The sequence below is a fragment of the Hyla sarda genome, chromosome 6 (genome assembly GCF_029499605.1).
Source record: "Hyla sarda isolate aHylSar1 chromosome 6, aHylSar1.hap1, whole genome shotgun sequence".
In the NCBI taxonomy this organism is placed as follows: Eukaryota; Metazoa; Chordata; class Amphibia; order Anura; family Hylidae; genus Hyla; species Hyla sarda.
In genome coordinates this window covers 53,657,896-53,670,764 of record NC_079194.1, presented here as the reverse complement: position 1 = coordinate 53,670,764, position 12,869 = coordinate 53,657,896, and the positions used below count along the sequence as shown (strand labels likewise).

Below are 12,869 nucleotides of genomic sequence, written 5' to 3'. Positions count from 1 at the left end.
TATACAGTAACCCCCCCCGACCTACGATGGCCCCGCATACGATCGTTTCAGCATACGATGGCCTCTCAGAGACCATCGCATGTTGAAGGCAGCATCAACATACGATGCTTTTGTATGTCGGGGCCATCGCATAAACGGCTGTCGGGCAGCGCAGACTGCTACAGCTGCCACCGGATAGCAGTTTACGGTGCCCCGTGTGGTCCGCTGACGATCACTTACCTGTCCTCGGGGCTCCAGCGCGTCCTCTTCGGGATCCTCTGCATCGTCTGCATTCTCCATCGTCGTCATCACGTCGCTGCGCACGCTGTCCCGTCATCCAATAGGAGCGGCGTGCGGTGCGACGTGATGGCGGCAACGGAGAGTGAGGATGCCGGGGAAGCAGAAGCCTTGCCGGAGCATCGGGGACACCCCAGGGATGCGGCGACAGCAATGGAGGGCGACATCCAGGGCAGCGGGGACGAGCAGTGACGGTCCGGAGCGCCAGGGACAGGTGAGTATAACCTCCAATACCAGTGGTCTTCAACCTGCGGACCTCCAGATGTTGCAAAACTACAACTCCCAGCATGCTGGGTGTTGTAGTTTTGCAACATCTGGAGGTCCGCAGGTTGTAGACCACTGTCCTGTACTTTACATTGCACGGATGCCTCAACATACGATGGTTTCAACAAACGATGGTCCATTTGGAACGGATTACCATTGTATGCTGAGGGACCACTGTACACAATAGGGGTTACACTGTAAGGGGGGCCCTGGGGACATGGAGAAGAAATGTACGGGGAGACACCATCCCGTACTGGGCCACCACAATGGCGCAACTGTAAAACAAAACCAAAGTCCAAAATTGTTTTTCTGGGATGCGATGGGATCAAAAAAGTCCTATCAAAACAAGAATGGTGCCCATAAAAACTACAAATCATGACACAAGAAATGATCCCTCGCACAACACCATACCAAAATAAAAAAGCTACGTAAATATGGGTATAGTCTAAATCAAATTGACCCACAGAATAAAGAGAACATACCGTAAAATGCAGCGTAAAACAAAAAATATAAATAAAAAGTAGCAAAATTGCATTTTATTTTCTCCATAGGGTCAAGCAGAGTGTGAACACAACCCAAGGCACACGCTCAGCTACAACTCTCTATTCCAGTGTTTTCCAACCTGGATGCCTCCAGCTGTTGCAAAACTACAACTCCCAGCATGCCCAGCAGCCAAAGGTTGTAGTTTTGCAACAGCTGGAGGCACACTGTTTGGCAAACACTGGTCTACTAACATCCCAAGGGGGGAGATTCATCAAAACCTGTGCAGAGTTGACCATTTGCACATAGCAACCAATTAGATCGCTTCTTTCAGTTTGAAAAAAGGCCTCTAAAAATAAAGAAGCGATCTGATTGGTTGCTATGGTCAACTACAGGTCTTGAGGAATAGCCCCTTGTCTCTAGGATCCGTCAACTCATTCGCACAAGTGACTAGTATATCGCATCCCATGAGGAATAGATAGGAGTGACGCAGTGACGTAGACCACGCCCCTCTCATCCGCCAACAGCCACACACACAACCACTCCGGTCATGTGACTACACGTAACGTAACCTCTTGGAACTACAGCTCCCAGAATTCCCTCCCCTTCCCTTTGACGTCATGTCAAATATGGCGCCGTGCACGGAGCTCCCCACGTTTGCAGCACCGGCTGGATACACAGGTATTACACGTGTATGGTGTATCACTTGTGGTGTATTATCAGTGTAGCCGATATGATCTGTGTATTAGGAAGCTTGAAGTGTTTCTGAATTGTTTTGTTGTGTATAGTGTGCAGTGGTTGTGTGTAGTGTGCAGTGGTTGTGTGTAGTGTGCAGTGGTTGTGTGTAGTGTGCAGTGGTTGTGTGTAGTGTGTAGTGTTTGTGTGTAGTGTGTAGTGTTTGTGTGTAGTGTGTAGTGTTTGTGTGTAGTGTGTAGTGTGCAGTGGTTGTGTGTAGTGTGCAGTGGTTGTGTGCAGTGTGCAGTGGTTGTGTGCAGTGGTTGTGTGTAGTGTGCAGTGGTTGTGTGTAGTGTGCAGTGTGTGCAGTGGTTGTGTGTAGTGTGCAGTGGTTGTGTGTAGTGTGCAGTGGTTGTGTGTAGTGTGCAGTGGTTGTGTGTAGTGTGCAGTGGTTGTGTGTAGTGTGCAGTGGTTGTGTGTAGTGGTTGTGTGTAGTGGTTGTGTGCAGTGTGCAGTGGTTGTGTGTAGTGTGCAGTGGTTGTGTGTAGTGTGCAGTGGTTGTGTGTAGTGTGCAGTGGTTGTGTGTAGTGTGCAGTGGTTGTGTGTAGTGTGTAGTGGTTGTGTGTAGTGTGTAGTGTGTGCAGTGGTTGTGTGTAGTGGTTGTGTGTAGTGTGCAGTGGTTGTGTGTAGTGTGCAGTGGTTGTGTGTAGTGTGCAGTGGTTGTGTGTAGTGTGTAGTGGTTGTGTGTAGTGTGCAGTGGTTGTGTGTAGTGGTTGACACGCTCCCTTACCGCGGGCTGTCGGGGCCCCAGCAGTTGGACCCCCGCGATCTGCAACTTATCCCCTATCCTTCGGATAGGGGATAAGTTGTTCACCACTGGACGACCCCTTTAAGTCAGTGGCAGTCATACCTTTTGCATGTGTGAAAACCCAAGCTGACCTGGAATTAATAATGAGTATATATCATGTATATGTTTTGTTCTATACCGTATATCTGTGTGTTCTTCTGTCTTCAGCCGTTCCAGTTCAGTTCTCAGAGGAGCAGAACGGGCACCACTGCTTATATGTCAAAGAACATCAAGTCCGAGGAGAACTGGATAAAACCCATCCACAGAATCGTACCTTGTTTGTTATTAACATCCCGGCATATGTCACCACGGTGAGAAAGGATGGGGGACGGGGGCTCTTGTAGAGTTTGGTCGCAGAAAATAATTTGACCATCTCTTTTTAAGCACTTTAAATTGTTACTGTCATTTTGTCAGGGGTACACCAGTGGAAACTTATTTTTTTTATTTATTTATTTTTTTTAATCAACTGGTGCCAGAAAGTGAAACAGATTTTTAAATTACTTCTGTTAAAAAAAAAATAATCCTTCCAGTACTTATTAACTGCGGAATACTACAGAGGAAATTCTATTCTTTTTGGAACACAGAGCTCTCTGCTGACATCACGACCACAGTGCTTTTTGCTGACATCTCTGTCCATTTTAAGAACTGTCCAGAGTAGGAGAAAATCCCCATAGAAAACATATGCTGCTTGGACAGTTCCTAAAATGGACAGAGATGTCAGCAGAGAGCACTGAGGTCATGATGTCAGCAGAGAGCTCTGTGTTCCAAAAAGAAAACCATTTCCTCTGTAGTATTCAGCAGCTAATAAGTACTGGAAGGATTAAGTTATTATTATTTTTTTTTTAATAGAAGTAATTTACAAATCTGTTTCACTTTCTGGCACCAGTTTTATTTAAAAAAAAGTTTACCACCAGAGTACCCCTTTAACCCCTTAAGGACACATGACGTTCTCATACGTCTCCATGTCCGAGTCCTTAAGGACACATGACGTATGAGAACGTCATGTGTTTTGCCGGCCCCCCGCAACCATCTGGAGCGGAGCCGGCGCCCGATTCCTGCTGAAATCGATCAGCAGGCATCGGGGCATATCGCCCAGGGGGGTCATGATGACCCCCCATGTCGGCGATCGCGGCGCATCGCTCGTCAATTCAGACGAGCGATGCGCTGCGATTCCGTTCCCCGCCGCTCGCCGGGCGGGGATCGGAGCCGGATGTCTGCTGATTTCTATCAGCAGACATCCCGGCAGTGTGCCGGAGGAGGTACGGAGGACCTCCTATACCGGCGATCGCTGCAGGACGCCGGTAAGTACTAACCGGCGTTCTGCAGCGGTTCCAGGTCATCAGGGTCACGTGTGACCCTGTGACCTGGATATAGATGGTGACTGGTGGTGTAGTATACACCACCAATCACCATCCATGCTGTACTTGGGGCTGGCATTGTGGCCACCCCCTCAGTACAGTTGTGATTGGGTGGCCAAAGTGGCCACACCAATCACAATGTAATGGGAGGGGATCTGGTGGGCTAGGAGCACGTTGCTCCGTTCTGCCCACCATTCCACAGAGATCTGGTGTGCAGGACGGAGCCCCGTGCTGCCCACCATCCCCTCAGTAAAAAAAAAGTGCCCCTTGCCCCCTTTCTGTGGCCCCTTGGCACAGAAATCCCCAGGGATAGCTTTAGATTAGGTAGGGACAGGTTAGGGTTAAAAAAAAAAAATAGTTTTTAATTTTTTTTTTTTCGGCGTACCTCAGTGGGTGTCCGTGGGTCCGTAGCACCTTTAGCTGCGTGACCCCGGCCCTGCTGGGTCGCTGCGGTCTGCCGTCAGCCTTTTTTTTTGGCGCAGATCTTTTTTTTTTTTTTTTTTTTTTCACTAAGCGTGTGTGCGGACCCTCTTAGTTATAAAAGAGCGGTCCGCCACCGTTTGTTAAAGCCCACCCGCCGCTGATCAGTCCCGTAGTACTGATCAGCGTTTTTTTTTTGTGGTGCCGGCGCTTTTTTTCGGGTTTTCTAGCGTGTTTTTGCCCCCATAGGCGGTCCGTGCCACCAGTAGCAGGCGTGTACTGTGTGGACGGACCGTACCTGTGTGTGCAGCCTGTCCCACCGCTGTCGGTGATTTATCACTGATCAGCGTTTTTTTTTTTGGTTCAGGCGGGTGCATTTTTTTCGGGGTAAAGCGTTTTTTTATTTATTTTTTTCGGGTTTTTTGTGTGGGGGTCTGTGAACAAGCCACCAGCCACTGTCCTGGGCTGAGTGGCTGGACCCCCCACTGACTTCTGCGCCCCCTGCCGCCACAAGCGCTAATCAGTGCGCACACCACTGATTAGATAAACGCTTATTTTTTTGGTGCAGGGTTTTTTTTTTGCGCTAGAAGTCCCCCTTTTTTTTAAAAGTCCCCTTTTTATTTTATATTTTTTTCTGTTAGGGCGGGTTAGTTTAGTTAGGTTAGGCTAGGGCGGGTTAGGGCGGGTTAGGGAGGTAGTATCTCACCACACCACACGCAGCACACACACCAATAAAGTTTTCCCCCCCCCCACACACACATATCCGTATCCCCATTAGAGTAGGGAAATGGCCCGCAGAGTGTTTTCGGCGGAGGAGGCATATGACCTAATTGCCTCCGACTCTGAAAGCATCTCAGAGGACGATGAAGACCCCACCTTCCTTATTTCATCGTCCTCCTCATCATCTAGTTCAGATGATGAGCCACCAAGGCGGCGAACTCGCCGCCATGCGGTGCCGCAAACCTCCTCTGTCCTTGAGCCTGTGCCCCATGCTAGTATGAGTCCCCCTGGCGCTCATACTAGTGAAGCCCCCCTGCCAAGGTCACTGGTACCTCGTACCGGAGAACTTGACTGGGCTGAGCCAGCGGACCACGAGCCCGTGATTCCTGAGTTTGTTGGCGAGTCAGGAATCAAAATTAACATCGCCGGGTTCACTGAAAAGGACTTTTTCGGTCATTTTTTCAGTGACGACTTTGTTAATTTGATGGTTACACAGACGAATCTGTACGCCCAACAGTTCGTCGCCGCTAACCCGGGCTCACTTTTAGCTAGACCCGGCGGCTGGACTCCAGTCGATGCAGCCGAAATGAGGACCTTTTGGGGCCTTGCGCTGCATATGGGTATAGTTAAAAAACCCTGTGTCAGGCAATATTGGAGTGGGGACGTCTTTTACCAGACACCCCTCTACAGTATGGCCATGACACGTTCCCGGTTCGAGGCCATTCGGAGATGTTTGCATTATGCTGATAGTGCGGCATGTCCCCCCCGAACTGATCCCGCGTATGACCGCCTGTATAAAATCAGGCCGGTCATCAATCACTTCGGGGCCAGATTTTGGGAGGCCTATGTCCCGGAGCGGGAGGTCTCTATTGATGAGTCGCTCATCAGCTTCAAGGGGAGACTCAGCTTCCGGCAATACATCCCGACCAAGCGAGCGCGGTATGGCGTGAAGATGTATAAACTTTGCGAGAGTACCTCCGGGTACACTTGCAAGTTTATGGTGTATGAGGGACGAGATTCCCGCATTGAACCCCCAGATTGTTCCCCCACTCTGGGTGTTAGCGGGAAAATCGTTTGGGGCCTTTTGCACCCATTGCTAGATAAAGGTTACCACCTTTACGTGGATAACTTTTATACTAGTATCCCTCTCTTTTCATCCCTCGCCGCCAGATCCACGGTCGCTTGTGGGACAGTCCGGAAGAATCAAAGAGGCCTTCCGCCCCATCATTCCCTACATGCTCCTATCCCCCGGGGTGAGTCCTGTGCCTTTTCCCATGAGAACCTGTTGTTGGTCCGGTATAAGGACAAGAGGGATGTCCTTATGCTCACCACAATTCATGGGAATGGCAGCACCCCTGTCCCTGTGCGAGGTACCGCGGGACCGGTCCTCAAGCCCGATTGTATTCTGGACTACAATCGGTATATGGGGGGAGTTGATCTTTCTGATCAAGTCCTCAAGCCATATAATGCCATGCGGAAAACACGCGTATGGTATAAAAAGGTTGCGGTCTACATGGTACAGGTTGCCATGTACAACTCTTTTATACTGTACCAGAACGCTGGCAACACAGGGACATACCTGGAGTACCAAGAGGTAGTTCTAAAGGCCCTCATCTATGGTGATCGCCAAAGAGCGGGTCAGAGCACCTCTGGAACTTTAGGTCCCCGGATCGTCCCCGGCCAACACTTTCCATGTGTGATCCCCAACACTGGAAGGTCGGGACGAACCCAGAAAAGATGCAGAGTGTGTCACAGGAAGGGGAGACGGATGGACACCACCATTCAGTGTGACACTTGCCCCGATCATCCGGGCCTCTGCATAGGCTGCTTCAGGGAGTATCACACTTCCATGGAGTACTAAATTTTCCATTCTTTGCCCTAAATTTCATTCCCCAGAATTCGGCTCCAATGTACCAGTCCAGGGTACATTATCTTCCAAATTTTATACCAAAATACCCTACCCCCAAAAAATCAAACCCAAAACCTCTTTCCCAATGCCCCTCATAATATCTTTGTCCCCCAAAAATGGGTCATGGGACACAGAGTCAACAGCATTGGAGGTTTGCAGTTGCCTCAAATGCGCAACGCTCTCTCTCTCCACCTGAGCGGGTTGCGCATTTGAGGTAACAGAATAGGGACGGCCCCACATATCCCCTTCCCAGAATGATGATTCAGAGTATAGGGTTTGGGGCGGGCATCATTTTTACTTTTGGCTGTACTCTGGGTCATCATTCTGGGAAAATAATTGGCATATCAGTTCTAAAATTGCAATTTTTTTTCCCCCCCATAGTACACTTCATCCATTCCTGGAAAATAAATGAAGGGAACACCCGTCTGTTCCAAATCTCCACTTCACCCTATACACCTTCCTTAGGGGGTGTACTGTTTGTAGTATTCTCACATGTGGGTGTTCCTTTCTTGTATTTTCCTCTGAATGTATGTAACTGTTAGGTCCGTAACAAACATCCGCCTCAAATGCGAAGAGTTCTCGCTGAGCTCTGTCGTATTTCCAGGCGACAATTCGGAGTCACATGTTAGTTGTTCCCAGAAAAATGAAGCAGAGTATAGGTTGAAAATTGCAATATTCAAAAGCTACCCTTCATCCATTCCTGGAAAATAAATTTAGGAAACACCTGTGCATTAAAAATGTCCTCTTTACCCCTATACCCATTCCTCAGGGTGGGTACTTTCTGTAATGGTGTCACATGTGGGTGTTTCATTTTTGTATTTTCCTCGGAATGTATGTAACCGTCAGCTACTGATATGCCAAAGGTCACAAATACAAAGTGACCTCTATGACTTCTGAGCCTTGTTGTGCGCCCGTCCAGCACGTTACCCCATATGTGGATGTATTTTTATAGTCAGGGGGAAAAGCCCTCCAAAATGTGTAACCCAATTCCTCATATTACCCCTTGTGAAAATGTTAATAATTGGGTAACCCCAGCATTTTACTGTAAAAAAAATCTAATTTTTCAATTTATGGCCCACTTTTCAAAAAACCTGTGAGGTGTAAGTACTCACTGTAACACTGTTACGTTCCCCAAGGGGTCTAGTTTCCAAAATGTATGCCATGTTTTTTTTTTTTTTTTTTTTACTGTCCTGGCACCATAGGGGCTTCCGAAATGCGGCATGTCCCCAGAGCAAAATTTGTAACTCCTCTTCTGAGACCTGTAGTGCGCCAGCAGAGCACTTTTCACCCCCATATGGGGCGTTTTCTGAATCAGGAGAAATTGGGCTTCAAATTTTGGGGGGTATTTTCTGCTTTAACCCTTTGTAAAAATGTTAAATTTTTGGGAAACCAAGCATTTTTGGTAAAATTTATTCTTTTTTTTTTGCATATGCCAAAGTCGTGAAACCCTTGTGGGGTATTAAGGTTCACTTTACCCCTTGTTACGTTCCCCAAGGGGTCTAGTTTCCAAAATGGTATGCCATGTGTTTTTTTTTTTGCTGTCCTGGCACCATAGGGGCTTCCTAAAAGAGGCATGCCCCCAGAGCAAAATTTGCTTCAAAAAAGCCAAATGTGACTCCTTCTCTTCTGGGACCTGTAGTGCGCCAACAGAGCACTTTTCACCCCCATATGGGGTGTTTTCTGAATCGGGAGAAATTGGGCTTCAAATTTTGGGGGGTATTTTCTGCTTTAACCCTTTGTAAAAATGTTAAATTTTTGGGAAACCAAGCATTTTTGGTAAAATGTATTCTTTTTTTTTTGCATATGCCAAAGTCGTGAAACCCTTGTGGGGTATTAAGGTTCACTTTACCCCTTGTTACGTTCCCCAAGGGGTCTAGTTTCCAAAATGGTATGCCATGTGTTTTTTTTTTTGCTGTCCTGGCACCATAGGGGCTTCCTAAATGAGGCATGCCCCCAGAGCAAAATTTGCTTCAAAAAAGCCAAATGTGACTCCTTCTCTTCTGGGACCTGTAGTGCGCCAGCAGAGCACTTTTCACCCCCATATGGGGTGTTTTCTGAATCGGGAGAAATTGGGCTTCAAATTTTGGGGGGTATTTTTGGATTTAACCCTTTGTAAAAATGTCAAATTTTTGGGAAACCAAGCATTTTAGATATTTTTTTTTTTTTTTTTTTTTACATTTGCAAAAGTTGTGAAACCCCTGTGGGGTATTAAGGCTCACTTAATTCCTTGTTACGTTCCTCAAGGGGTCTAGTTTCCAAAATGGTATGGCATGTGGGCGGTTTTAGCTGTTCTGGCACCATAGGGGCTTCCTAAATGCAACATGCCCCCCAAAAACCATTTCAGAAAAATATACTCTCCAAAATCCCCTTGTCGCTCCTTCGCTTCTGAGCCTTCTACTGCGCCCGCCGAACAATTAACATAGACATATGAGGTATGTGCTTACTCGAGAGGAATTGGGCTACAAACACAAGTAAAAATTTTCTCCTTTTACCCCTTGCAAACATAAAAAAATTGGGTCTACAAGAACATGCGAGTGTAAAAAATGAAGATTTTGAATTTTCTCCTTCACTTTGCTGCTATTCCTGTGAAACACCTAAAGGGTTAACACACTTACTGAATGTCATTTTGAATACTTTGGGGGGTGCAGTTTTTATAATGGGGTCATTTATGGTGTATTTCTAATATGAAGACCCTTCAAATCCACTTCAAAACTGAATTGGTCCCTGAAAAATATTGAGTTTGAAAATTTTGTGAAAATTTGGAAAATTGCTGCTGAACTTTGAAGCCCTCTGGTGTCTTCCAAAAGTAAAAACTCGTCAATTTTATGATGCAATCATAAAGTAGACATATTGTATATGTGAATAAAAAATAAATTTATTTTGAATATCCATTTTCCTTACAAGCAGAGAGCTTCAAAGTTAGAAAAATGCAAAATTTTCAATTTTTTCGTCAAATTTTGGGATTTTTCACCAAGAAATTATGCAAGTTACCATAAAATTTTACCACTATGTTAAAGTAGAATATGTCACGAAAAAACAATCTCGGAATCAGAATGATAACTAAAAGCATTCCAGAGTTATTAATGTTTAAAGTGACAGTGGTCAGAATTGCAAAAAACGCTCCGGTCCTTAAGGTATAAAATGGCCTAGTCCTTAAGGGGTTAAAAGACCTGTCATGCACTGATCTCTAGATATACCAGCGCACTTCACTCCCGGCTCAGTGCAGAAGATGGAATCCATAGACTTATAATGTCAGAGAGAGCGCCGAGTCAGGGGGTGAAGCGCATAGGTATATACTTCTCCCCTCTATATCTAAAGATAATGGGGGGTCTTGGCACTGAGACCTCGACCGATCAAAAGTTATGATGCCAATTTATTATTTTTCTTTCTTTTATGATGGCAATGTTTTAAAGAGATTAATGTTTTGTTGCCCTATCTGAGGACAGTGTATTAAATAAGATGCTGATTAGGACAATGGTCACTTACATTGTTCTGTGCAGCAATTTTTTTCTGATATCTTTGTGAATTTTGAGGACACTGAGCTCCAGACCCTTAGTCTTCTTCATTATGTGCACACACTCAGTAGTTTGCTACACGGCTCAAAAAAATAAAGGGAACACTTAAACACCACAATGTATCTCCAAGTCAATGACACTTCTGTGAAATCACACTGTCCACTCAGGAAGAACACTGATTGACAATCAATTTCACGTGATGTTGTGCAAATGGAACAGACAACAGGTGGAAATTATACGCAATTAGCAAGACAACCCCTAATAAAGGAGTGGTTCTGCAGGTGATGGCCACAGACCACTTCTCAGTTCCTATGCTTCCTGGCTGATGTTTTGGTCACTTTTGAATGCTGGCGGTGCTTTCACTCTAGTGGTAGCATGAGACGGAGTCTACAGCCCACACAAGTGGCTCAGGTAGTGCAGCTCATCCAGGATGTCACATAAATGTGAGCTGTGGCAAGAAGGTTTGCTGTGTCTGTCAGGGTAATGTCCATAGCATGAAGGCGCTACCAGGAGACAGACCAGTACATCAGGAGACGTGGAGGAGGCCGTAGGAGGGCAACAACCCAGCAGCAGGACCGCTACCTCCACCTTTGTGCAAGGAGGAGCAGGAAGAGCACTGCCAGAGCCCTGCAAAATGACCTCCAGCAGGCCACAAATGTTCATATGTCCACCCCAACGGTCAGAGACAGACTTCATGAGGGTGGTATGAGGGCCTGACGTCCAAAGGTGGGGGTTGTGCTTACAGCCCAAAACCGTGCAGGATGTTTGGCATTTGTCAGAGAACACTAAGATTGGCAAATTCGCCACTGGCGCCCTGTGCTCTTCACGGATGAAAGCAGGTTCACACTGAGCACATGTGACAGTCTGGAGATGCCGTGGAGAACGTTCTGCTGCCTGCAACATCCTCCAGCATGACCGGTTTGGCGGTGGGTCAGTAATGGTGTGGGGTGGCATTTCTTTGGGGGGGGCCGCACAGCCCTCCATGTGCTTGCCAGAGGTAGCCTGACTGCCATTAGGTACCGAGATGAGATCCTCAGACCCCTTGTGAGACCATATGCTGGAGCGGTTGGCCCTGGGTTCCTCCTAATGCAAGACAATGCTAGACCTCATGTGGCTGGAGAGTGTCAGCAGTTCCTGCAAGAGGAAGGCATTGATGCTATGGACTGGCCCGCCCATTCCCCAGACCTGAATCCGATTGAGCACATCTGGGACATCATGTCTCACTCCATCCACCAACACCACATTGCTCCACAGACTGTCCAGGAGTTGGCGGATGCTTTAGGCCAGGTCTGGGAGGACATCCCTCAGGAGACCATCCACCACCTCATCAGGAGCATGCCCAGGCATTGTAGGGAGGTCATACGGGCACGTGGAGGCCACACACACTACTGAGCCTCATTTTGACTTGTTTTAAGGACATTGCATAAAGTTGGATCAGCCTGTAGTGTGGTTTTCTACTTTGATTTTGAGTGTGACTCCATATCCAGACCTCCATGGGTTGATAAATTTGATTTCCATTGATAATTTTTGTGTGATTTTGTTGTCAGCACATTCAACTATGTAAAGACAAAAGTATTTCATACAATTAGTTCATTCATTCAGATCTAGGATGTGTTATTTTAGTGTTCCCTTTATTTATTTATTTTTTTGACTATTGTATATTCATTAGGACAAGCTCCTACTTGTCTTGTCTTCTGAACGGCGGCACCAATCGCATTGGGTTATATCTCCTTTTAATCCAGTTCGCTCGCATTATAACCCGGTGTATTGGGTTTGGTGCGGGTGAACCAGCTTATCACTGACAATGAAGTTCTACTCAATCCCTTTTGTACTGAGCGTGGTATTCATGGCGGTCTCCCCAGTTTACCCCCTGCCTGGATCGGGTTGATGAGTCTCTTGCCCCTTTGTGTGTAAGGAGAAACCTGTCAACCAAGCTAGATAAGGGCAAGACCACCTTCTGGACACTACAATTGTGCAATGGGTCGGCTTAGAACAGTGTTTTTATTTAGTTTTTTTCTGAAACGCAGCATTTCAGAGTAACTCTTGTTAATCATGAGGGAGCCGGTCTGGGTTTGATGCTGCAACGGGCAGGCAACATAATTGCAGACTCCCTTTACTAAAGTGCTTGTCAAGTTGGAAGTTCAAAAAATAATATGCAAGTCAGTGGAAAGGATGTTATGTTATTTCCTTAATGGTTTTTTGGTTTAATTTTTTTTTTTTCTCTAGTCCATTAGTATATAGAGCTGTGATCTGTGACTACAATTTATATACAGTGTCAAACCCCCTGCTGCTGCTCCATCCCTCCACCTTTAGCACCGCCTCCTCTGATTGGCTGCCGAGTATAAACACAAGCCCACCACGGGATCGCCAGGATGTCAGTGTATGGAGAGCTCCTCTCCATTAGG

The 12,869-nt window shown here is 46.6% G+C and overlaps 1 protein-coding gene across 1 annotated transcript in view; it reads left to right on the top strand.

Annotated features, from left to right (window-relative positions):
- The first annotated feature begins 1,479 nt into the window (after nucleotides 1–1,479).
- RRP7A (ribosomal RNA processing 7 homolog A) overlaps nucleotides 1,480–12,869 on the top strand; it is a 28,625-nt gene continuing 17,235 nt past the window's right edge. Inside the window, exons 1-2 of the mRNA XM_056523771.1 lie at nucleotides 1,480–1,701; nucleotides 2,711–2,853. Coding sequence (XP_056379746.1) covers nucleotides 1,641–1,701; nucleotides 2,711–2,853 — 204 coding nt within the window. The 5' untranslated portion in view covers nucleotides 1,480–1,640. The remainder of the gene's footprint in view (nucleotides 1,702–2,710; nucleotides 2,854–12,869) is intronic.